Source organism: Antechinus flavipes, chromosome 5 (genome assembly GCF_016432865.1).
Source record: "Antechinus flavipes isolate AdamAnt ecotype Samford, QLD, Australia chromosome 5, AdamAnt_v2, whole genome shotgun sequence".
In the NCBI taxonomy this organism is placed as follows: Eukaryota; Metazoa; Chordata; class Mammalia; order Dasyuromorphia; family Dasyuridae; genus Antechinus; species Antechinus flavipes.
This window is the reverse complement of record NC_067402.1, coordinates 102671635-102699448: the sequence shown is the minus strand read 5'-3', so window position 1 is coordinate 102699448 and position 27814 is coordinate 102671635. Positions and strand designations below refer to the sequence as shown.

Genomic DNA, 27814 nt, shown 5'->3' with positions numbered 1-27814 from the left:
TATTTTAACTGGGTCACTGACTGGTCTCTTTGAACTCTTTATTCATTGTTCTCAACTACCCAACAATCAGCATCTATGGAAATTTGTTGTCCTTAATGGGGCTCCTTATAATGTTACTGATGTAGGATGGAAGGAATAGGATGCTCTTGTTGGCTGATAAAAACCCTTTCTCAGATTATACCGAAAGAGAAAGCCTTCCCTATAGTAAGAGTCTCCAAAAATAACTAAACTATATTCTCTCAGGCTAGAGACTCAGAAGTACTTTGGCTCAAAACCTGTCTTTGTCACACAGTAACTGAGGGACCTTGAGCACATTATAATCTCTCTCAAGAGCCCTCATAACTCTCCAAGAGTTCCTGACTCAGTGTTTTAGTTACCCAGTTGCAGCTACCACAATCATCAGTGGGATTGAGTTGAATTTTTGCCCAGGTTTGGGCCAGATTTTACCACTGTGATTTGGCCCATAGAGTTTTACCCATTTTCATACCATCTCCAACTTACACCCTTCCCCACAAAAAAACTGATGTCATTAAATGTGCTATGTATAATTTCTATGTCATGTGCAATTTCTTTTTTTTTTAATCGTGCCTTTGATTTTATAGGCATAATAAACTCATTGGTGAGGAAACACTCTCTACCAATGTAGATTGGCACCTGTTCTACAATTTATAGTTTTAATGAGTTACCTAGAGCACTGAGAGTTTGTATAACTTGCTTAAGGTCCAACAGCCACTGTGTCAGGAATGAGACTTAAACTGACTCTAATGCTATTCCTCACCATAATGCCTCTAGTAATATGTAAAATAAAATTAAAATGAGGAATGCAAACTTTTTGTTCCAATTCCAGCTCTTTACCTAACTTGTTCAGTGGCTTTGGACCTTAGTTAGCTATGTTCATTCATTTGTACAACAAACACGTATTGCTCATGATTCATCTCCAAAGTGATTCACCTCTAAGGGTGACGATGATTGAGAATAATGAGTCTTAAAATTTGCTTCATACAGGAGATGCTTTTAAACCTCTTTTCTTATTCCAGATTTTTTTTTCCACAGCATCTCAGTGTAGATTGGTGAACAGTTAGCATGAAATCTGTTAGCTTGATTCTTTTCCATGTCTATAGATTTCCCTCCCTAAAATTAAAGCAGCCATTTTGTCAATGGGGACTGGTAAATACAAGAAAACCCCGATGAAAGCATGTAAATAGTGTGGGACAGCCCTTTTCCCAACTCAAGGGAAAAACATCTCAGAATACTTGTCCTACTTTTTTTCTTTTTTTTTTAACTAGGAGCCTGAGGAAATGACAATTATAGTCCAAATGTTTCTAAGTATAGCTTTTAGTGGACTAAACATTCAATGTTTAGTTTCAATAGTATGACATGGAAAAAAAATAAACAAAATGCCTTATTCAAAGGCTGGTGCTATCCTTCCTACCTTCCCCCGACTAAAAATTTGGATTCTGCCCCTGAATTTTGATTTTGGGTGCCATTACTATGTTGTTTGGGTGGCAGTAAGGTGGCAGAATGATCAGAGTGCCAGGCTTGGAGTAAGGAAGACTCATCTTCCTAAGTTCAAATTTGGTCTCAGACACTTACTAGCTGTGGGAGATTGGGCAGGTCCCTTAACCCTCTTTGCCTCAGTTTCCTTATCTGTAAAATAAGCTAAAGAAAGAAATGGCAAATCACACCAATATCTGGGCAAAGAAAACCTCATTAAGAGTCTTGATTCAATGTCTTTGGTTTGGAACTAGTAAATCTTCTGGCTGGTTTATAAAGTAAATACTCTGGTGTAGCCTTTTGGTTTTTGAGTAAATGCTGAACTGGAATGCCTTGAACCTAGAATGTTTTTTCTATGTTCACATATGAAGGGTACCCTAAAAATTATGCTAATTAATCTATCAGTTTATTTTCTTATAGAATATTCAGCCCTGGGAACCTCTACCAAATTCACCCTTTGTTCCTCATCTCAACAAGGATCCTTTTTCCAGAAATGTTGAAGCTTTTTCACAAGCTGGTGAGAACTGCCCTGACCATTTTTATGTTAATTTTTAGAGACTGTATTCTAAACATTCATATTAACCAAGATTTTGACTCACCCTCCAACCAAGAACCTAATGAACACAATTTAGTGTTACTTTCTATACTCATTCCTCAATTGCATTAATACATGATATATCATTCACATTTTCAGCATGAACTCATACTCTTTGCACTTTCCCTGGGCAGCTAGCCACCCTCTTTACAACTCTACCAAAATCACTCAGGGAATCAGCTCACCAAAACCTCCTCACAATTCAGAGATGTGGTGCAGCTAACTCAAATAGCTTCTCAGCATTTCCGCCAGAAAATCAGGGTAGAAGATTTATTGTTTTGTTGGTTGCCTAGGTTTGAGGAAGTGATAGATAAAATGTTAATAAAACAGATTAAAAGCATGTAGTTCATACAATGCCCTCAAGCCCTACTCCCCAGGACTTGTAGTTAAATGTTTACCAGCACACAGCTGCAATAAATCTACCTTACTGCTTTATAACTCGAGGGAAATTAAAGATAGCAAACATCCGGTCTTCAGGGGCCTTTTGTATTTCCCTCATTTTAATATACCTGTAGGATTCCCTTAATAAGGTATAAACTCCTTCAAGATAGGGATTATTTCATTAATCTACCAAGTGGCTTGCTTAAATAAAGTAGTAGGACAGTGTCGCTCTCTCCCCTTCACTCAATCTTGAGTTTCTCCCAATCACCTCCTTGTGCTTCATTTCATGTGACTTTGGACATTTTTATTAGCTGTCCACCACGCCTGGAAGTCTCTTTTAATCTTCATCTCCTACAAGGTTTACACCTTCCTTCAAGGCTCAGCTAAAGTCTTTCCTGCCAAAGAAAGCCCTTTCAGACTTGCCTTAATTCCACTGCCTTCTCTCTGAAATGCTCCTCAACTTGACCTGGATATCTTGTTTGTAGAGTTGTTGTCTGCCATGGGATGGGAGCTCCTTGAGATCTGGGGCTTTATGTGTGGTTTTCCTTTTCTTTTCCCTTCCTTGATGTCCCCTGCACTTGGTTGGTTGGTTTTTGTCCTTTGTTTTCGAAGAATACCAAAATGACAACACTATATTAGAGTCCAATGGTGACCGATTAGACCAATATGAGCTAGGAACACAATAGGCACTTAATAAATGCTTTTTTTTTTTTTTAACCTAACTGCCTCCTCTAAGAAAAGGGATACAAAGACAGCTGAACAAGCCATACTCTTAAGGAGCTTACATTATGCGAACAGAGACTGACTCTCTCTCTTTCCTCTATCTCACTGTCTCTATGTACATTTGAGCCAAGATTCCATGAGAAAAGTGTGGGGAGCTTTCTAGGCCTGGAGAGGGACATCCATTACAAAGAGAGAGGTATGAGAGATACAGCAAGAAGGCTGGTGTAGCTGGATTATAGTGATCACAAAAAATGAGTAAGATATAAAAAGAATGGCAAACAAAAGAGAGGCTTTCAATGCCAAACACAAGAGTTTATGCTTGATCCCATAGGTAATGGGGGCCACTGGATTTTACAGAGGGGTTTTTATTTACTTGGTGATGCAGTCAGATATATTCATTTAAGAAAATCATTCTGGTAGCTGTGTGGAGTTTGCATCGGAGTGGGGAGGGAGACTCAAAGTCGGGAGGCTAAACATTACAAGGTCCAGGAGAGTTTCCACCAGGTGACTGTACTAGTGGGGAAAGGGAGACTGATGCAAGAGACATCAGGAAGAATAAATCCATCAGATTTAGCAATTAATTAAATATGTGGCAGGATGATATCTAGGATGATACCGAGGTTGTAAACCTGGGTGACTAGAAAGACAATCATATATTCAACAGCAATTGTTGTTTAGTCATTTCAGTCAAGTCTGACTCTTTGTGAACCCATTTGGGGTTTTCTTGGCAAAGTATCGGTAGTGTTTGTCATTTCCTTCTCCAGGTCATTCTACAGATGAGGAAATTCAGGCAAATGAGATTAAGTGATTGGCCCAGTAATCTATTAAATATCTTAAGGCTATTTGAATTAAGATGAGTCTTAATTCTGAAGGATTTATGATGAAAAATGCTATCTACCCCCAGAGAAAGAACTGATAAAGTCTGAATACAGATCAAAGCATGCTTGCCCCCCCCTTATTTATGTGTTTTCTTTCACAACATGACTAATATAATATTTTGCATGACTCACATGTAAAACCTATATCAAATTGCCTGCTTTCTCAGTGTGGGGAGCAGGGAAAGAGGAAGAGAATTTGGAACTCAAGTTTTTTTAATGGGTATTAATTGTTGTTATATATAATTGGGAAAAAAACCCAAAATATTAATTAAAAAAAAGTTAAGTCTTCTTGACTCGAAGCCTGGTGCTCTATCCACTGTATCACATAGCTTTTAGTCTTCTAGTTCAATGGTAATGAAAACATTCAAAAGAGAGGTGGGGAATAATAGTTCTGATTTGGACTTGTGCTGAGTTCGAAATACCCACAGGACATTTAGTTCGAAATGTCCAGTAGGCAGTTGGTGATGCATGATTAAAGCTCAGGAAAAATACCAGGACTGGGTATGGGACCAGAGAAGAATCAGCAACACAGAACTATAATTGAACCCATAGGAGCTGATGAGATTCCCACAAAGGGAATTTTACTGAGAAAAGAGGGCACAGGACAGAGTCATGGCATGTGCCCAGTTATAGAAGATGATCCAGCAAAGGAAACTGAGAAAGTGACAGGTAGGAGAAAAGCCAAGAGAGATCAGTGCCATAAAAACTCTGGAGAAGAAGGTATATAAAGGAGAAAAAAGTGGTCATCCGCATCATATGTGTCAGTGAATTCAGGAAAAATGAGGATTTAAGAGGAGTTATTAAGCTTGGAAATTAAGAGATCATTGTCCTGCCTGCCTATGAGATTTCTGAGAGGAAAAAACAAGGAAATAAATATGAAAACTCTTTCGTCCACCAGGCAAAGAATTGGAAGCTAAAAGAAAGCCCGTTAACTAGGAAATGACTGAACAAGTTGTGGTATATTAATGCAATACAATTATTACTGTGCCATAAGAAATGACAAAAAGGATCATTCCAGAGAAACTTGGGAAGACTTATGATGCAGAGTGAAATGAGCAAATAATTTATACAACAACAAAAGCATTGTAAAGACAATCAATTTTAAAAGACATCTCTCTTCTCAATACAGTGACCAGTCCTAATTCTAGAGGGACTGATGATGGACCATGCTCCACTACATGACAGAGAGGTGATGGATTCAAGATGTAGAATGACCCATACATGCTTGGACGTGGACAATGTAGGGACTTGTTTTTATTTGATTATGCATGTTATGAGTTGTTTTTCTTTTTTCTAGGTGTGTGTGTGTTTGTGTGTAATAAGTGAGAGGGGCCCTAAGAGTAGGGTTGGAAAAAAAAAAAAGATAAGAGGATCATACACATATTTTTTGAAATGCACAAAAGGCAGGCCAAAAAAAATCACAGCCAAGATATATTTGAAAGTAACATGTTGGATTTATTATATACGTAAAACTAAAAGCAAGCTGTACATAATAAAGATTTACAATTTCATTTGAAAGCCTCCTCTTTCTGTCCTACTCTGTGCACAGAAGTGTTCATTTTAGCTGGTTACATTCAGAATAAAAAAATGGAAGGGGGAACCCACAAATGTCACAGGTCACACTCTATTAAACAGCAAATTCTGTGGTTTTGGAATTTTTGGTGATCCAAAAATACACTCACCACAAGATTTGACCCAAGTCCAAATGCAAAGGCTCTCTCTCACCTCTTCTGGCTTCCTGCTACTGATTGTGACCCTATCAGATGTTCTCAGTCTTGGCACACGCAAGGAACAGGGTGTGTTGTGCAGAAGAGCAACAAAAGATGGGCTCCCTTCCCTAGAATTCTGAATTGGAACACTTGCTCTGGTGCGAACACACCTGATCACTTTAGGCAAATCACTGAACTTGCTTTGGTTTCTGTATAGTTCCTTGGAATGATTCTGATTAATGATGTAGGAAGTCACTGGTAGATAGGCTGGCTTAGCAGAAGTCCTTCTGAGGACACGGTCATTTATAAGGACAGTGCCAAAGGGCAAGGGGAAAGAGAAAGACTACAGGAGGAGCTGAGAATCCAGCCATTTTGCTGGTTTCACTCCAGCGGACCCAAGGAAATCAGGGCTTCACATGTGGCCAAGAAGAAATGAGCCGTGTCCCGGAGGCGTGGAACGCAAGCAGCAGCAGGAGAGAGCTGGACGAGGGTCGGAGCTTTGGAAAGCTAAGTGTACATCAGAACCATGGATTCTAGCAGACATGGAACTGGGCCAAGATCCAGGTGACTCATTAGCCAGAAGCATCCTCTTAAACTGCATTATGGGATTGGGCTCACTATCAATAGGAATACAGCAAGCAAGAGCTTATGCCCAAGGATGAGGGAAATGGATCTCTCTTTGGGGCACTGTTGGTGGGGTTAGAAGAAAAGGATGATGGGGCTTATCCATTGGTGCAACAATCATTTATCCAATGCTTTGAGTTTTGTAAAGCATCGATCTTCACAGAAGCCCTATGGGATAGATCCTGTAGATAGTATTATATCAGTTTTGCAGATGAAAAAACTAAAGTCCAGAAAGGTTTAGTGATTTGTTCATGACTATACAGTTAGGTTATTTAGATCTGGATCTTCCTGACTCCCAGATCAGTGATTTTTCCATTTTACTAAGAATAAGGAGGGGACACACAAAATGGGTCAGGAAAGGTCAGTTCAAGGAAGACAGCACACTAAGAATCTAGGACTGATCTTCCTGGCGAGGTAGATGGGTCAATCTGTTCCCTCATTTCCCTCCAAGCTTCAGTGTTTCCCTTGTTTCTCAGACTCACCCAGGGTGCACTTCAGGGAAGAGCAAAAAGCCTTTCGCGAAGTGCTCTCAAGGGACCCGTTCCAGGCCTGAGTCAGAGCAAACAGTCCTGCCTCCTGCCTCCTCAGCTTCCCTTTGCCACATCCCAGCAGCCACAGTGTCAGCAGAATGGCTGGACTGAGATGCTGTGGTGAGTAAGCCGTGGAGAGACCTGACTCACCCTGCCCTCAGTCACTGACATCACTGCTGGAGCTGACTGAAGGAATGATGAGTCACTGGGAGCTGGGGATTCTATTCCTAGCTCTGCCAAGGGCACGGGTGTTCTGGCAGACCCCTTGGCACCCTCCCCAGTCCTCCTTTCCCAGTCTGGCTGCCAGGATACAAGTGCTCACATGTACAGGGTGCCTTGAGTGAGCCTTCCAGCTCCTGCCGCCCTGTCTGCTTCTCTCCGTGATGCTTAGCAATCACTGATCAGATGCTGGAATTAAAATCATCTTTCCTTCACCCTGCAGATGGGCCAGTAATAATAACAGCTAACACTCACATTCACTCCAGTATCTTTGCCAAGAAAATCTGAAATGGGGTCACAACCGAAGGATAACAAAACCAAACATTGATGTAGCATGTGCTCTGTGCCAGGGACATCATGGTCTCCTTAGATCCTCCCTACAACCCCATGCTGCTATTATGTAACAGGTAGGTGCCATCATTATTCCCATTCTATAGATGAGGAAACTATGGCCAACAGATGAACGCAGAGCTGCCAAGGGTCTGGGGCCAAATTTCAAGTCGGGCCTTCCCGACCTCGGGCCAGCACTCACTGTCCATTGTTGGGCCCTGCTGCGGTGGAGAGCTATTCCAGGAAAAGGAAGGGTTTGTGGAATTACCCAAATGACTCACCTGATGATTTACTTTAGCCCCAAAGACCCAAGTAGTATCTGAGTTTGAATTCTGGACCCCACAAGCAAGACTCCGATAAATACCTACAGGCCCACATAATTACACAGGACAGAATTTATGACCCACTTACTTAACTCCCACACATGTTGTGACAACTTGATTGCTCTCAGGGTCTAAAACACCCGTCACATAAAACATGCAAACACCCCTAGACATAGCGGTAGCCGACAGAAATCTTAAGAGGAAAGCAGTTGTGGCTTCTCCCAAGCGGCAGGCGTCAGGCCATCAGGAAATAGCCACGGGGTCGGTCCAGAATGCCCCATAGTCCCTCTGACTCTATGTGCTTTGTATGCGTACAGGGAGGTGGAGGTTTATCACTGGGTAAATGACAGCAAACTTTGCGGCTATTGGGTATCAAAACAGGAAGGTGAGCTAGGGAGCCGGAGGACCCTGACCGCGCCTCCTTGGGTTACCTTTTGTTCGGGCTCAAACGAATCGTAACCGTAGAGGCTCGTGGGTGCCCGTAAAAGTGGTTAACCCTAAGTTATCTATGACAGAGTTTTTCGTCTCCAGTCCAGACTTAGGACTAACAGAGAATACCTGATCGTAGCTTGTGGCCCCTCTGACTTTTGCTGGCTGGGGATGGAGGCTATGACACAAGAGCCTGCCCTCATAAAGGCACCATAGAGGCCCTCAGCTCACTGCAGAGAGCTGGCCTGCCGGGGAGATCCCTTAATCTGGCAAGGAGAGGTCCTAGTTAAGAGCGGTGTGATCACCACCAGACTGGGTTTGAGTCGCCCCTCCCCTCCCGTATGACCTCCCCCCTGACGACGGGCACATCTGTTGGAGAGTGAGCCCAGCACGCTTGTCGGGAAGAGCGTGTCATGCTAACGTTCTAGTGTACACCTTCCTCAAACGCCTCTCCTCTTGAACTAACCGTGTCCTCTGGCTGATTGGAGAACAAACAGACATCTTGGGGAAAGCATGTAAGTTATTTGGGTGATAGGTTGCAGACCCGCAGACTACTTGCACCCAGGTCCTGGGATTGCGCGGGATTTGGCGCTGGTAACACATATGGGCTTGTTATTCCATTAGAATATTAGCTTCTTGAGGCAGATAGTAAGTATTTAATAAACATTTGTCGATGGCTACCCTGTGGAAATTTTACGTTTTTTGGAAACAAGGCTGGTATAAAATGAAGCAGGGACAGACGCAACTGAGATAATATGATTGTATATCAAGAAAAGAGGAGCTAGAGCTTGGAATCAGAAGACTCTTCATGAGTTCAAATCTGACCTCAGACACTTAATCTGAGTTTAGATAAGTCACTTCTTCCTGTTTGCCTCAGTTCCCTCATCTGTAAAATGAGCTGGAGAAGAAAATGGCAAACTCCAATATCTTTGCCAAAAAACCTTATTGGCAAATGGGGTCACAGAATGTCAGACACAACTGTATAATAACATCTAATAAGTTTTATAGACTCAATAAGAAATTTGAGCTTTCTTAATAACTGAGTTTTCTCTAATTTAGCAAGGCATTTGGAGTAGAAAACAAAACTATAAAAATAATTTTTAAAATGTAATACTAAAAACTAAGAAAAATACTGTCTATAATACTAACAAAATGGATCAAAAACTTGGCCATTTAGCAACTAATGCTCACCAAAGACAACTTTTAAAAAATTTAAAAAGAAACAGAAGAACTGGATAATAAGTACAGTACCCAAGAATATATAAATTGAACTCATATGATAAAAATGTCAAAAATTTCAAATTGATTTATAGACTCAATGTAATACCAATACCAATAGGTTACTTTTTAGAATTGAACACATTATCAAAATGTATATGGAAAAACAAAGGGGCAATATATCTAAACCAGATTTCAAAATACAACAAGACTATAGAAATAAGAAAAAAAAATTATAAAAGTAAGTGTCGACAAGGGCTTCAAAAACTAGTCCAAGGCTTTATTTTACAGATGAGGAAACTGAGACCCAAAGAAATTTAGTGATCTGCCCAAGATTATACGGATAATCATGAAAAGCAGATCTCTACTCAAATCCAGGTCTTGTCTCCAAATCCAGTGTTCTTTCCACTATGCTACTATGTCTCAATAACTCACACTATATACAGATTCCAATTGAACAAGTGACTTAAATATTAAACTAGAAAAAAAATTTCTTATGATTTTTATCTCAACTGTGGATTAAAACTCTCAAATTATTAGATACAAATTAAACAAATTAGGTTTCATAAAAGGATTTTGAACAAAAATTATTTTTAAAGTTTTGAAATTTAAAACAATATAAGCAAAATAGGAAACAAAGGAAAATGTGGCAAAAATAGATCTGGAAAAAGTGCAAAATTCAGAATTGATACAAATTTATAAGGGCAATATCCATTCTCCAGTGGATATGGTCAAAAGACATAATGAGGCATTTTGAAAAAGCAGCACAAACTATTACTCATCACTTGAAAAAATGCTCAAATTAATTATCAGAGAAAAGTAAATTAAAACAATTTTAGGGTACCACCTTACACCCTGAAAATTGGCAAAGTTTTTAAAATGACAGAAACATTGGTAATATTCATGGGATAACTGGCAATTTATTACATTTTTGATAAAATTATAATTCACGTAGTCTTTTTGATTTGCAATCTGGCAATATATAATTAATTCATTATAATTATCCATATAAATGTAAATGCCCAGCAAATCTATTATTATTCTGAGATTGTTATTAGTAGAGGAAAAAAAGATATTTGTAACCACTTTTTGCTACAACAATAAAAAAAAAAATCTCTAAAAACTCCCTAAGTGTTCAGTGATTGGGAAATAAATGATTTGTATAGAAGACCAATTATTGTGCTGTTAAAAAAATGACAAATACAAAAATTGAAATATAGATTGGATTTTAAAGATTTATTGACGATTTTCCCCCATTCATTTTATTTAAATGTTCATATTTGTGGAGAAAATATGCAAGCTTGTAATAAGAGATTATTTAAAATACAGATAAATGAAAGATACATTTACAGGTTGCAAATCAGTGACAAGAAGCTGATCTAGTCTCTAAAGAATTGTAGAAAAGAATCAGTGTCTCAGACTTGTCTTTGGAAGAAATCTAGATGGAGGCCATGAAGCAACCCTTAAAGAGAGAAGACCCTGCTATGACAGAAGCCAAAGATGTAAAAAAAAATTCAAAATTAAGTATAGCAGGGAAGGAGAACTGTATTCACTGGATTCTGCAAAGAAGTAGTCACTGGTGACTTTAGGACAGTTCACAGTGGAGTTAAGAGAATAGACAACATGCTGTTTTCAAAGGTTTGAGGAGCCATAATATAGAAGAGAATTAGGTACCCTCTGTGACCCCAGGGAGAATGAAAACTACTAAGTAGACATTATAAGCAGCCAATTTTGGCCCAGCATAATGAAAAACTAACAAGTTGAACTATCACACAACATACTTATTTGATGTTAATGTCCCACACAGTAAACTCCCCACTCACTGGCTGTATTCATCAAAAAACGATGGATTGTTGAAGAAATTCCTAAGTTGGGTGAAAGCCTGGGTTAATGATTTCTAAGGCTCCTTCTAACCCTCAATTCTATGATTTTGAGCCAGACTCCCAGGATCAAAGAGGGAGTAGTTGATGAGGAAATGGAGGTAAGTAGGTACAGGCTGCCCATATGAAAGCCATTTGTCCTTGAAAAGTAAAGGATAAATGAAATGTTAGTATTGGATTCTGGGAGCAAATGAAGGCTTTTTGAGGAACTGAAGAAATGTTGCTTAAAGGTTAAAATGATAGAATATCAATCAATTTATTAAACACTAAGCAGAAGAGAGAGGTTTTCCCCTTTCCCCTCTTTAGAGACTAGGGGAAAGGATAAGATAATACAAAAACAGCAGTTTTGAGGGAGAAGGGAAGATAGCTAAGGGAGCTGGCCCCAGATGATCTCAGTGAAGTAGGCTGGAAGACATCAATTGTAATTAAGGGTAGAGAGAAAAAGAGGGAAAGAGTAAGAGCAAATAGACAAAAGAAGGTTTCTATAAAGCCAAAATGAACAGGGTAATAATAAAAACAATGTGGCACCACTTCTGCCAAAAAAAATTAATGTATGACAAGGTCTTTGAAACTTTGTCTCCCTCTGCTGAGCAAGAGGGCAAAATACAGTGACTAGCCTCCAGAGCTGTGTGCTGATTAGAAGTTAAATTTTAAAATTTTTGTATACACTCCAATTTTCAGGGATTTATTTAGGATTGAAGTATCTTAATATACATTATATGTATTGTTTCAGACACTTGATTCCTTGATAGATATATCAGAAATAGCATTGTTCTGAGTAATGAAACAAGGTATAAAACAGGGAAATATTCCAGAAAGGTGCTAGCCAGGTCATGAAGGGTATCCTACAAGGCATACAATGCCAGTTTACAGTTAGTATGTTGAGTGTCCCAATCTCCAGACTACTAAAGTACATTTTTAATGAGATCCAAGACTCCTCCAAAGAGATCAGCAAGAGCTATTCCCTAATAAATGAATACTCAAAGAAAAAACACAAAATTTTCAAGAATTTCAAACTATAAATAACTACATGAAAATATGCTCCAAATCACTAGTGTTAAAGGGAGTAAATGTAAATAAAAACAACTCAGGTTTCACATCATACTATGCAAACATATGTTGGAGTAAGAATGGTCCTGTGGAAAGACTCACTAATGTAAAGTTAATGGATCTGGGAAGTGGCCTAATCCTTCTGCTTTGTTTGGAATTATGCAAGAAAAGTGACTAAACCAAACTCTCAATCTGGTATGTTCTCCAAGGAAGACAGACAAAAGCCAGGATTCAACATATACTAACCTATTTTTACAGCAGCCATCATCTTGTGATACTTAAGAACTAACAAGTTGAACTATCACACAACATACTTATTTGATGTTAATGTCCCACACAGTAAACTCCCCACTCACTGGCTGTATTCATCAAAAAACGATGGATTGTTGAAGAAATTCCTAAGTTGGGTGAAAGCCTGGGTTAATGATTTCTAAGGCTCCTTCTAACCCTCAATTCTATGATTTTGAGCCAGACTCCCAGGATCAAAGAGGGAGTAGTTGATGAGGAAATGGAGGTAAGTAGGTACAGGCTGCCCATATGAAAGCCATTTGTCCTTGAAAAGTAAAGGATAAATGAAATGTTAGTATTGGATTCTGGGAGCAAATGAAGGCTTTTTGAGGAACTGAAGAAATGTTGCTTAAAGGTTAAAATGATAGAATATCAATCAATTTATTAAACACTAAGCAGAAGAGAGAGGTTTTCCCCTTTCCCCTCTTTAGAGACTAGGGGAAAGGATAAGATAATACAAAAACAGCAGTTTTGAGGGAGAAGGGAAGATAGCTAAGGGAGCTGGCCCCAGATGATCTCAGTGAAGTAGGCTGGAAGACATCAATTGTAATTAAGGGTAGAGAGAAAAAGAGGGAAAGAGTAAGAGCAAATAGACAAAAGAAGGTTTCTATAAAGCCAAAATGAACAGGGTAATAATAAAAACAATGTGGCACCACTTCTGCCAAAAAAAATTAATGTATGACAAGGTCTTTGAAACTTTGTCTCCCTCTGCTGAGCAAGAGGGCAAAATACAGTGACTAGCCTCCAGAGCTGTGTGCTGATTAGAAGTTAAATTTTAAAATTTTTGTATACACTCCAATTTTCAGGGATTTATTTAGGATTGAAGTATCTTAATATACATTATATGTATTGTTTCAGACACTTGATTCCTTGATAGATATATCAGAAATAGCATTGTTCTGAGTAATGAAACAAGGTATAAAACAGGGAAATATTCCAGAAAGGTGCTAGCCAGGTCATGAAGGGTATCCTACAAGGCATACAATGCCAGTTTACAGTTAGTATGTTGAGTGTCCCAATCTCCAGACTACTAAAGTACATTTTTAATGAGATCCAAGACTCCTCCAAAGAGATCAGCAAGAGCTATTCCCTAATAAATGAATACTCAAAGAAAAAACACAAAATTTTCAAGAATTTCAAACTATAAATAACTACATGAAAATATGCTCCAAATCACTAGTGTTAAAGGGAGTAAATGTAAATAAAAACAACTCAGGTTTCACATCATACTATGCAAACATATGTTGGAGTAAGAATGGTCCTGTGGAAAGACTCACTAATGTAAAGTTAATGGATCTGGGAAGTGGCCTAATCCTTCTGCTTTGTTTGGAATTATGCAAGAAAAGTGACTAAACCAAACTCTCAATCTGGTATGTTCTCCAAGGAAGACAGACAAAAGCCAGGATTCAACATATACTAACCTATTTTTACAGCAGCCATCATCTTGTGATACTTAAGAACTAGAAACAAAGTGAATGCCCATTGATTGATAAATGGCCACTTCCCCTCTCCCTACAAGAAAAATCACTATGGAATGTGAATGAAATGGGATATTCTGTTCAATTAAGAAATGATATGAAGAATTCAGAGAAATTGGCAAGATTTGGGTGAAATGATGCAAAAATAGGAAGAACTAAGAAAAGACATATTATAGCAGTGCAAATGAAAAGATCACTAAAAAAAAAAAAAAAGGTGACTTTTGAGTAAAAGAAAAATCAATGACAGTCTTGGAAATGGAACAAGTCCTTACATGGCAGGGAGGTGGGAATTAAAACAGAATTATGTGATAGTCAGACATGGTCTAACTTTAGCACTGAGTATGCGTTTTTTTTCTTTTTTGGTCATAAGAAACCTTTGTTCAACAGGGAGCAGTGGGAAATGAGAAAAAATTGAATTAAAGGCAAAGAACATCAATAAAACCTTTTAAAATTAGCCTATCAATCTATACAAAAAAAAAAAAAAAACACCACAAAGATTGCCTATGACCCAAGCTGTTGTGTACATGCAGTTGGATAGGCAGTCTCAGTCTACCAGCACAAATATCTCAAAGAGCCTAAGTTCAAAATTCAAAAAGATGAAGAGTGGAAAAGATTGCATTTGGAAAATAATGGTGGATTTTCAATGATCCCAAAGTACTCCTCTCCATATGTACAAAAATTTATATACCACTATTCTTCCCAAGATATTAATGACTAAATCATGAAACAATCTCAGAAAAAATAAACATTGTAGGTAATGCAAAGGGCAATGCAGATGCATAGCAAGAACAAGCTGTAACATATGCATGATTTTAAACAAGTGTTCTAGACACTATCAACCAAGAAATGTATGAAGTTAAGTCAATTCTACAGCAAAAGGGAAGAAGAACCTCATGTCTACTTCATTTAAGTCTAAATAATGATCTAGACAGTCTTTAAAACTACTTTATTATTTTTTAAAATGCAATTTGCAGAAGGAAAAAGGTAATTCCCTTAAGAAATAAGTAGACTATAAAATTCCCAAATCAAAAAACATTTACTTAACCTCTAGAACCCAATTTAGTGCAATCAAGAGAGAGGAATAAGGACAAAGGTTAAAATAAAAGGGAGTAAGATTTCTTGAGTCCCCCAAGGTGAGCATATCTTGATCAGAATTTTAAGTAAAATTCAGCTGGAGGAAAAACTTAGTTCTCCCAATTATATCAGTTATCAAAGTTATCCCTTGCTGTCCTGAGCCACCTCCCAGACAGGATCAAAAAGATGTTAAAAGGTCAAAATAAAAATTAAAGGAAACTCCAATGAGAAACCAAGTGACTTCAAGCACTGATTAAGGTTAAGTATCTTGGGCAAACCAAGATAACTTAGCTCTTCTAGCAACTAAAAGAGGAATCTCCTAAAAAAGGCAGGTCAGGCACTAGTCCTAAAGAACTTGCTACATCTAGCAGCCAGGAGACTTCCTCTTCCCTCACCCCCCCAAAAGTTAAGAGTATATTGAAAAATGTAAGCTTTGCATTAATCTGGAAAATCTGGATCCAAAGGAGGTATGGAAACACAGGGTTAGAAAGCAAGAGAAAAGACACGGCCTTCCTCTAAAACTATGGGGGGAAAGAAAGAAGGGTGTGCAGGGAGGAAAAGCAGAGGAACTCACAGATCATTTTACTTTTCTCAGGGAAGAAATACAAATGCCAATTTCATTTCATTAAAAAAAAATTTATTTATGTGACCTCTTTTTTTAATAACATTTCAAAATGCTCCCCCCACCTGATTCTTCATGCAACTAAAATTGTTTCAGATTTTTAAAAACAAAAAGATTAGGAATTTTGTTTCAATATAACAGGTATCTGAGAACCTTTTGCATAGCAAAGGATGAAAGCATTTTATAGTTGGTCTTTATTAAGATACATATTTCCTTAAGGGAGATAAAACAATAGGAAGTAAAAGGTACATACATGCTATGTGTCCATCTATGCACACACAAACACATTTATGTCTGTATGTAAATGAACACACATATGTATATTCCTAAGTTGATATGCATACCTATATGTGTACACACACATCTATGCATGTATACACACACACACACATATATGTTCTTTAAAAGTGTATCCCTCATTTCAGACTATGTAAGACCAAATATCATGATGAAAAACTCTTAATGATACATTTAAGTAAAAAGTACACAGAACTATATATCTTTAATTACTCCACGTGGGTTAAGATTTGATAAAACAAATAAGGACTAATATGGGTCTTGAAATAACACAGATTATTCAGGAAAAAAACCTCTTATCATCAAATGCCAGAAAGTAAAGATTAGACTGAAGTTGATCTACTACGTGTAATTAAATCCAAAGTATGCAATTTATCTAAACTTAGCTGAAAATAGGTCCAATATTAAACAAAGGGGAGGGAAGGCCCTTAAACAACATAACAGAAATGAGGCCATTGCTTATCTGAACCAAGCAGAGAAGCCATGAATCCTCCCAATAATAAAGTACTAGAGATTCATCCCTGGGAAATATTCAATATCTGGAAAATCTTAAGGCACTAACAAAATTCTAATTCTTACAGCTCACACGATGAAATGCTTACATACATAAATTTTGGGGGAAAAAGTCATCACCCATATAATTGGGTAGAGTATTGCTTGCCTTCTCAGTGTGTAAGAAAGGGGGTGGATGGAGAAAGAGAATTTGAACCTGAAAAAATTTAAAAATATATATAAAAGTCAGTATATATTTTTTTCTTCCCATGACTTCTGGCCCTTGTTAGTGAAAGTTTCCCTTTTTGTCAGCAAGAAGCAACAAAGTGATTCTTCAAGTCCATAAATACAGCATATTACAGAAAACAGGGAGGCTGAACATTGTTCCCTAACCAATTCAATGATTAAAAATACCTGAAAAATTGCACATTTCCCCTCAGCTAGCAGGTTTACATAATTTAATCATCCCCCCTCCCCCCACCTATGGACACAATGATGGTAAAGCTGGTGACTAGTCAAAAATGCTTGTCCTTGAAGATGGTTTTCATTTTTCTATAACTCAGTTGCCTCCCAGACTTTAGCACTTTTCTAATATTGATTCTCAACTGTTGCATGCTACCTTCCACACAAAGTCTCTGCTTTCTTTCTAATTCTGATTCTTTACTGAGATGACTTGGGGAGCTCACCTGGAACAGAGATCAATCTTCTAATAATAGGGTTTAAGATTATAACTCATTTACATTAGTTATTAAAGTCCCCTGGCAGCAAATTTGAGCCACTAAATACTTCAGTTGCTAGTTATACTTTGGAATGTCCAAGATAATTAATCTACCTTATAAATCCTTGGAAAGGAAGGCTAATTGGTACTTCTAGGAGTTAAAAGTAATTCTTAATGAAGCCAAGTGAATTGAAAGAGTGGCTATCAGAATGATTTAAAGCTAGAGAGCTAGTGATTAAGTATGTTGTATCATTTCCCCCCAACAACTGAAATGCCAGAGGAATTTTTCAAACAAGGAAGACTTAAAACATTTCCCAAGTCCTACTCATGGACATGATGAGAACAGAATGCTTCCAGAATCACTTACTCCTTTGCACTGCAACCACGGACAAAAGCCAGAGTAAACCACAGCGCTGAAGCAGTTCACTAACCACGATTCCTCATCTTCACTTAACTTTCTGAACTTGAAAGCTCAAGGTTTAGTGTTGTTTTCTGGAGAACAGATGCAACAATCAAGACAGCAGGTATAAACTGACCAAAGTCCAGATGAGCAGGAGAGTTAAAACAGAACTTCCTGTGGCCATTCTTGTAGTGTAGCCAGTTGTTTTACTTTGTGGCCACTCAAAGTCTGTTTCTCCTGTGACTGATAGTGCTAAATGTTGGATCAGGCTTAACTCAAGTTTTATGCCAAGTCATTTTGGAGGATTTCCCCTTCCTCCAATGATAATGATAATGATAATAATGATAGCTACCATTTACACAGTGCTTTTAAGATTTAAAAAGCACCTTATATAATGCTATCTCATTTAATGCTCACAACAATTCTAGGAGGTAGAGTCAGGCAGACAAGGATTAAGTGACATGCCTGGAAGTCACAGAACTCGTGTCTGAGGCAGGAATAGAACTTAGGTCTTCTTGATTCCAAGTCCAGCAGTTTATCCCACCAATCACCTAATTTCCTCCAAATATGGTGACTTAAAAGAAATTTAAATTAAATAACAGTCCAGTTTGTGTCCTTTGTTTTATCTACAACAGCCTCTCTCCGAAGAACAATGGTCATTCATTCAACATATCTTATCTTCTTAGCACAAGAGATCTTATTTCCCTCACTATTAATGGTGAGATGAACAGAACTGTACAACTTGTCTGTGAAAAAAAAAAAACAGGATAAGAAATACACAAACACTAATAATTAACTTTGCTAAGAATATTATTTAAAAAAACTCATCTGGATGGATGCAGTCATTTCTTAATTGGTACTACTTCCATTCTATGCGTGAAAAAACTGAGACAGAAAAATAAAATCACTTGCATAATTGATGGAATTGGGATTAAAACAGAGGATTTGTAAATTACTGGTTCTGTTTTCTTTCCAATATGAACACTAGAAGGATAACATAATAGACATTTTCAGTGCTGTGGATGTTGAAGCTTATATGGCCTTGCTACAAATACAACATTAAAGTGTGCCAATTTTGAGACACTGGAAGATATTATGGAAGTAAAATGTCTTCTGTGACACAACATGTAAATGTAAAGTGGCGTTTCTCTACTCACTATTATTGTCCACCATCCATCCTTATCTTAATGTTGTAACTCTGGAATTAGTTTCCAGTGTTGACCTCAAGCACAGACTGAGGCATCCAAGTGATCTTTCTGCTGAGGTTGTCAGAAAAGTGGATTGTTATGGAACATGATAATTTAGGGATAGATGATTGATTTTCTCCAGGGAATAATCCTGAATAAATAATCAATGATGTTAATTTGCTCTCTCTTGTTGATTTTCCTTAAATTGGAGATCCAATACTGAATGGACTAAAAAATGCAGGTTAATTTTGGCCCATTTTTCCCCTGAAAAGAGAGAGATCTTATGAACTGATAAACAAGGTTTTTTTTTTTTTTAAATAAATGAGTCTTTTAGAAAAAGTTCTCTTTTCTTGCTTGAATGTTTTTAAATACAGTCTTAATTTAAGACAAAATGGAATGTTTTAAAAATTGGTAAAGAACATATACACTTACCATTAAAATGAAGAAATAGAAAACCCACATCCAGCCTAGGTTGTCCTGAATCAAAGACACTAAAAACTGAACATAAAAGAACAGATTACAATATGATTGTGTATCCATTATTAAACTGAATGGCTAAAATCAAAGATCAAACACAACTATTTGAAAGGATTAAAGTGAAGTTTTCTTTTAATGCCCAGTTTTGAGAGCCTGATAATTCATTCCATACATAAAAGCCTTTTCCAACCCCAACTGTCTCTTATCAGGTATGACAGGTAACAATTATTAGTTCAAAAGCCTTAATTTTGCTCTGCTTCACCATTTAGAAGAACAAGATGAAGATTTTCAGACAATTTTTTCCTCATTTAAAATGCATTAAGCTATATAAACCTTTTCTAGGCTCGTAAGTTGGTCTCATTTTTAAAAAAAATTTATATTTAATTTTAAGACGTAAATTTTCTCTCTTCATTCATTCCTCCCCTTAACCACTGAGAAGTTAAGAAATATTACACAAAAGTTATATAAATCATAATTCTGCATTAGTTCTATGCCAGGGAGAAAAAAAGAACAAGACAAAATAAAGAAAAAAAATATATTTCAATTTACACTGAATCCATCAGTTCTCTATCTGGAAGTGAAAAATATTTGTTATCATAAATACTTTAGAGTTGTGCTCAATCATTACATTGATCAGTTACTAAGTCTTTCACAAGTGATCATTTTTACAATATTGTTATTGTGTAGATTTTTCTTCTGCTTCTGTTCAATTCAATTTGCAATAATTCATATGTCTTTCCAGATTTTTCTGAAACTTCATAATTTCTTATAGCACCAAATTTACTTATTACACTAATTTCAAGTAACATAACTTGTTCAGCTATTCCCCAATTGATGGACATCTTTTCAATTTCTATTTCTTTGTCACTACAGAAAGAGCTGCTATAAATATTTTTATGCACATGGATCTTTTTCTTTGTTCTTTATTCTCCATAGGGCAGACTTAATAATGGTATGCAAAGGATATGTAAAGACCTCTCACTTTTTAAATACACTACATAAACTAAGGATTTCACTACTATTTTATAGAGTACCTTAAAAGTCTTGATAGATTCTTAAGCTTTAATAACTTCAGAATTTCTGAGAAATTCTATCTTTCAAGATTACTGTGACCAAAAGACATATATGGCTTATTTAGCAAAAATATGCAGGGTATATAAATATTATCTGAAAAAGAGAAGGTGCATATCCAAAGCCCAGTTAGCCATGGCTGAGATTTGAAAAGGTCAGTGCCTTATTTCATGATACATGCCTCCTCTATCATCACTACAAAAAGCTTTGAAGGACAAGTTCATCAGCCCCTACTGAAGTTTGAAAAGGCTTATGGTTTCACATAAAGATTTCATTTGAATTGTCAGCTTCTGGGCCAACTGTGCATATATGTAGTTCTGTGAATATGTATATTTGTGTGTCCTGTTCATCCCTCTGCCCTTACTTTTCTTTTCCCTCACTGAAACTGGTTCATCACTTTCTGACTCATCCATCCTACATAGATTGTTGCCATCATTTTACTTCTCTTTTTCTTTTACTTCTGGCATTTGTCTCCTTTCTATTTCCCACCCAAAGCTTCCATTATCCCTATAATTCAAACCATTGCTCAAAGCTTCTCTTCTATGCTACCTCCACCTGATTCTCCTCACCCCTTTCTCTCATCAAATGCCACTTGGTATCATCTTTTACTTAGCTCTCTGTATTTGCAGAAGAATCTCCCTTTATCCTAAACTTCTTTCTCTCATTTTTCTCCCTCTTGCCCTTATATTCATGATTTGGTCCTAAAGGAAACATAGACCTTTCTTCAAAGGCAATAAAAACCTCAAAATCCTCTCTCTTTCATGGACGTCTTATTTCTCCCCATTCCTCAGAATTCAATGGGAAATATTTTCCAGTGTCATGTCAACCTTAAACTACCACCATCTCTCAGTTTCTCATCATTTAAATGCCATCATCTGTTCCTTATTAGGTAGAAACCATCTATCTATAAAAATTCTCTTCAAATAATTGATATTGCAATCTACCTCTCCTTTGGTCCCAATTCCATTTTCTTTGAAGACTTCAGCACTTGACTTGAGTTTAGGGTACTAACAGGACATTCAGGTATAAATGTCCAACAAAAGTTAAAGATATGGGACTGAAGCTCAAGAGAGAGATATATACATAGATCTGGGAATCATCTGCATAAAGATAATAATTGAGTCCATGGGAATGAATGTGATTAGCAAGGGAAAAAGCACAGGGAGGAAAGAGGACCAAATGTCACTCATAATTAGGGGATCAACAAGAAGAATGGTTACACAGATAAAAGGAGTATCAGGAAAGAAACAAGACTTTTGAAGTCTTTTAAAGAATTTGTCGGTGAAAGGGAAGAAAAATAGCATGTGAGCTCAAAAGGATGGCTAAGAACATCTGTGTGGGTAGTAGAGAAGAGGCTGGCAGGCAGAGAAAGAAAGGGAATGACTGATGCATGGGGATCAAGATCCTGAAGGAGATGGAAGTTCAAATGCATAAAGGTATTTAGCTTTACAAAGTAGGGAGATCCTCATTCTCAGAGATCAGAGAGAAAAAGGAGGAGGATAAAGGAAAAGAGAAGAGAACGAGGGACTTATCTAAATGGCACTGTTACTGTAAGGAGCAGGATTTCCTCACAAGTCACAAGGTTCTGACACCAAGGAAGATTAGGAAATTGAACTCCATCTTTGCAGATGATATGATGGTATACCTAGAGAACCCCAGAGATTCTACCAAAAAGCTATTGGAAATAATTCATAATTTTAGCAAAGTAGCTGGCTACAAAATAAATCCCCATAAATCCTCAGCATTTTTATACATCACCAACAAAACCCAACAGCAAGAGATACAAAGAGAAATTCCATTCAGAATAACTGTTGATACCATAAAATATTTGGGAATCTATCTACCAAAGGAAAGTCAGGAATTATATGAGCAAAATTATAAAAAAGTCTCCACACAAATAAAGTCAGACTTAAATAATTGGAAAAATATTAAGTGCTCTTGGATCGGCCGAGCAAACATAATAAAGATGACAATACTCCCTAAACTAATCTATTTATTTAGTGCTATACCAATCAGACTTCCAAGAAAATATTTTATTGATCTAGAAAAAATAACAACAAAATTCATATGGAACAATAAAAAGTCGAGAATCTCAAGAGAATTAATGAAAAAAAAATCAAATGAAGGTGGCCTAGCTGTACCTGATCTAAAATTATATTATAAAGCAGCAGTCACCAAAACCATTTGGTATTGGCTAAGAAATAGATTAGTGGATCAGTGGAAAAGGCTAGGCTCACAAGACAGAATAGTCAATTATAGCAATCTAGTGTTTGACAAACCCAAAGCCCCTAACTTCTGGGAAAAGAATTCATTATTTGATAAAAACTGCTGGGATAATTGGAAATTAGTATGGCAGAAATTAGGCATGGACCCACACTTAACACCATATACCAAGATAAGATCAAAATGGGTCTATGACCTAGGCATAAAGAACGAGACTATAAATAAATTAGAGGAACATAGAATAGTTTATCTCTCAGACTTGTGGAGGAGAAAGAAATTTGTGACCAAAGATGAACTAGAAACCATTACTGATCACAGAATAGAAAATTTCGATTACATCAAATTAAAAAGCCTTTGTACAAATAAAACTAATGCAAACAAGATTAGAAGGGAAGCAACAAACTGGGAAAACATTTTCACAGTTAAAGGTTCTGATAAAGGCCTCATTTCCAAAATATATAGAGAACTGACTCAAATTTATAAGAAATCAAGCCATTCTCCAATTGATAAATGGTCAAAGGATATGAACAGACAATTTTCAGAGGATGAGATTGAAACTATTACCACTCATATGAAAGAGTGTTCCAAATCATTATTGATCAGAGAAATGCAAATTAAGACAACTCTGAGATACCACTACACACCTGTCAGATTGGCTAAGATGACAGGAAAAATAATGATGAATGTTGGAGGGGATGCGGGAAAACTGGGACACTAATGCATTGTTGGTGGAGTTGTGAACGAATCCAACCATTCTGGAGAGCAATCTGGAATTATGCCCAAAAAATTATCAAAATGTGCATATCCTTTGATCCAGCAGTGTTTCTATTGGGCTTATATCCCAAAGAAATACTAAAGAAGGGAAAGGGACCTGTATGTGCCAAAATGTTTGTAGCAGCCCTGTTTGTAGTGGCTAGAAACTGGAAAATGAATGGATGCCCATCAATTGGAGAATGGCTGGGTAAATTGTGGTATATGAATGTTATGGAATATTATTGTTCTGTAAGAAATGACCAGCAGGATGAATACAGAGAGGCTTGGAGAGACCTACATGAACTGATGCTAAGTGAAATGAGCAGAACCAGGAGATCATTATACACTTCGACAACGATATTGTATGAGGACATATTTTGATGGAAGTGGATTTCTTTGACAAAGAGACCTGAGTTTCAATTGATAAATGACGGACAAAAGCAGCTACACCCAAAGAAAGAACACTGGGAAACGAATGTGAACTATCTGCATTTTTGTTTTTCTTCCCGGATTATTTATACCTTCTGAATCCAATTCTCCCTACGCAACAAGAGAACTGTTCGGTTCTGCAAACATATATTGTATCTAGGATATACTGCAACATATCCAACATATAAAGGACTGCTTGCCATCTAGGGGAGGGGGTGGAGGGAGGGAGGGGAAAAAAAAATCGGAACAGAAATGAGTGTCAATATAATGTAATTATTAAATAAAAAATTAAAAAAAAAAAAAAAAAAAAAAAAGGAAATTGAACTCCAGGATACTGAAGTATTACATAGCGTAAAGATGAATTTCTCCATCTTCAGAGATGTGCTTAATATGCTTGAACATTAATTTTTCTTTGATAATCTCACCTGTCCCATTGCTGCTCCAATACTCCCGGTTCCATCAACAATTCCTGTAACTGTGGCCAAGGCTTCACTGCTTCCTTGTACTAATTCCTGGTGACCCAAATCCGCAGAAATAGCAGCACTAATCATATTAGAGGGTCCTCCAATGAAAAACCCTGAAAATATAACAGGATAATTTCTGATAAGTCACAGAGTAAAAAAGCAAATAGAAAAGGGAATAAGCATTCATATAGCACCTCTTATGTGCTAGGTACTGTGCTAAGTGTTTTATAAATATTATCTTATTTGATTTTCAGAACTCTAAAAGCTAAGCACTGTTCAGGGTAATCCCTAAAATCTCAAAATATAATCCTCATCTTCTGACAGAAAAACAATCTAAAATAGAAGCAAAAAATAACAAGAAAGCAAAAATATCAGTGCCTTCATCTCCAGCTTCTAATTTTCCAAGGTTTTTATTTTCCTCAAACTGTTCTATCCAGTTGAACAAACACTAATTGAGGCCCTATGTACATGTCACTCTGCTACAAACTAAGGGAGATACAACATGAATGAAAAAAATATTGATTAAACATTGACTATACAAAAAGCATTGTGACAAGCACTGGAAATATAAATAGGAAAGTGGAAATGTTCATATCTGAACAAGGGAAACAACACACATCTGGGGCTTTTAGTTGCATGTCAGGTGGGAAAGGTCCCATAGTCCTCAGAGTACAGTGGCAAAGCAGAGGGTAAAACATCTTCAAAGTCCATTTCCAAAACCATATCCAATTCTCCCATTGAACTATTTGGCAATGCCAGGACTTTGGTGATAAGAACTTTCTTTTCTAGAATGTCAGCATCCATGACTAGGAGGCAAGAGCCATAACCCTGCCTATCAAGAACAACTCATCAGCAATTGGCATTCTTGGTAGCAAAGATGGTAGGGGCTGTGGATTGGAAATGCGAGGTCACTATTGTTCCAAGAGCTTTAGGGTTCAGAGTCCCGTGATATCTCCATCAGGAATCGAGTGTGAATAGAAGTAGGGTCTTCTGTCTCTCCTCAAAAGTATCTTGCTTTTTCAACTTAGCTGTCTGATTTGCTTGCCCCAGAAGTAGCAGTTAAATATAAGAAAGATATGGTCTTTGGACTCAAGGGGTGCATATGTAGTAGGAGAGTGTTGAAAAGAGTAGGATACAAATACACAAATACAAAGAAAGCAGTAACATAAATTGGAATATGAATGTGAAAAAGACGAATCATGAGAATCAGAGAAGACTTCATTAAATCAGTAGCATTTGAGTTGTGCCTTGAAGAACAGATATTGGGGAAGGACATTGTAGGCAATGGAAATGGCATAAGCAAAAGCATAGATTAGATGGCTTCTAAGGTCCCTTCCAGCACTAGATCCTATTATCCTGTGAGCATATAGGGATAAGAAAATAGGGGATAAAAATAAAATGACTAGGCTAAGATAATGCTGGAAAAAGTTTGGAGGCCCATTGTGAAAGGTCTTGAAAAGCAAAGTAAGAAGCATCCAAATTCTGAACTCCCTTCTTTTAAATCATATGAAATCCAAATATTTAAAGAACTCCCACAGTATGGTTTCCATAAACTATAATATTTACTAAGTAAACCACTGTATAGTCATAAGTAGACAAGGTGACTGGAGTAGTGATATAAGGACCCAAACTAAATACCTGTCAAAATTCAGAGGCCAATGGGAAGCACCCTTCAGCAACACAGGAAAAAAAAAAAAAAGCACTAAATTAAGAAGAATTAGTCAGAACAGGAAATTCTGAGATTATCCTGGGCTTCATCTCTCAGTCTGCTAAACCCTTGGGTAGCAAAGTACCCTCACTGTTGACTAATTAGCCTAAGATTTCTTTCTATATTCCCAAATTAATTTGCCTTTAAAAAGTTGATTTCAGGGTACTTTTCACTCTCCTATCACTTCTGAGTATTCATTAGAGAACAAGAAATTCTGCTGGTTTGTCCAATATAGGTCACATCCTCACATCCTATTTTCAAATCACAAACCTACACTCATAAAAAATTCTAATTTACAAAGCCTTTCGTAACTAAAATGCTTCCAAGCCTACCAACAACAGTTGACCCATTTTGAGCAACAGTCAATATGAGAAAATTCCAATAAAATGAAATAATTTGGATAGCTCCTCGGAGTGTGCTTCAGTAGGATCTCATCTATACCATCAGGATATGCAACAGCTCCTGAAATAAGTTTACCAGCAACAACTTATGACCACTTCACTGACAAGCCTCTCTCTTTTGTATCATAAGGCTTCAACAGAAGGGGGCATTTAAAGAGGGAAGCATGCATTCAATAGAGAAAAGTAATTAAGCAAACACAGAGAAATGCTATTCCTCTAAGAATCAGTAGCATTCACTCAACAGCTCTTGGACAAAGACCACCTTAGATGTATCTGGAAATCTGTGTCTGTGGCAGGGGTAAAGCAAGTGTCAAGGTTGGGGGAATTGGGCACATGCTTGTCATGTTGTCATTTATCTTTAGAAACATCTTTATGCAGCTTGTACATTGGACTAAGTTAGTTGAGCATGTTACCTTGCTGATAGGTATGTCCTACAAGTTCTACAAGCCCAGAGTTCCCATTTCTACACATAGTTTCCACTGTTAATCTGCTTATTCTGTTTTATTCCAAAATAAGAAGAGATTGAGCACAACTGCATAAGAGATGCCTAAACTGTAACAGATTTGCTTTTAGATATCAATTATAAACAGCTTCTATTATACCCATAATTTTCTTCCTTCACAATAAATTAGGACTTTTGAGCTAAAAAACAAAATAAAACAAAATAAAACTCCATTTTATAGACAAAGACACTGAGAATCAGATTTTGTTCAAGAACACAGTGCTAAATAATAGATTATTAAAGGTTAAGCTGTACCAGAACTTTATAAGAATTTCACATCTGCAAGTGAATGAATCAAGACAGATAAGTAGTATATCTACTAACATGAATATTCAAATGAGAGAGGGAATATATATGGTTTGGGGCCACAGACCTCACTGATATGGATAATATCAGTGTGGTAATGATTACCCTTGGGCCACTACATGGCCATACCCAGAGAGAATTTACTATGTCCATTCCACAGACAGGAACTCTAGGGTGCAAAAGAAAGGTGCCTAGCCTAACCTGAATCCAAGCCTGGGAGCCCCGTGTCAGCTACTTGTTTCTTGGGTTCAATTTATCTAAGAATCAAAGGGCAATTAGAGAAAAAACAATAAATCTGGAGTCACAGAACTCGAGTTCATATTCTGGTTCAGCCACTCATGTCTGTTAATGGGGAAGTTAATTCCCCTGTCTGGGTCTCAGTTTCTCCAGCTCTAAGACGCATTTTTCAGCTTTAACTCTTAAGAGTACCTTTGAATTAAGCCTCCCTAGAAAATTCAGTTGCCTCCTCTGAAAATGAGAGGGTTTGACTACTTGGCTCTTCCACCTCTACTGATCCAATATTTTAATATGAAAGATCTGG

General features: G+C 37.1%; 1 protein-coding gene across 2 annotated transcripts in view; it reads right to left on the bottom strand.

The window, feature by feature from the left end:
* SLC37A3 (solute carrier family 37 member 3) overlaps nt 1–27814 on the bottom strand; it is a 74775-nt gene that overhangs the window by 13178 nt on the left and 33783 nt on the right. Inside the window, exons 13-15 of one of the 2 annotated variants that reach the window (XM_051963539.1) lie at nt 24318–24469; nt 19372–19437; nt 15839–18498 (exon numbers count right to left, since the gene is read on the bottom strand). In XM_051963539.1, the coding sequence (XP_051819499.1) occupies nt 18427–18498; nt 19372–19437; nt 24318–24469 (290 nt within the window). In that variant the 3' untranslated portion in view covers nt 15839–18426. Of the gene's footprint in view, nt 1–15838; nt 18499–19371; nt 19438–24317; nt 24470–27814 lie in introns of those variants that run through there. The other variant, XM_051963540.1, reaches the window with a different exon arrangement.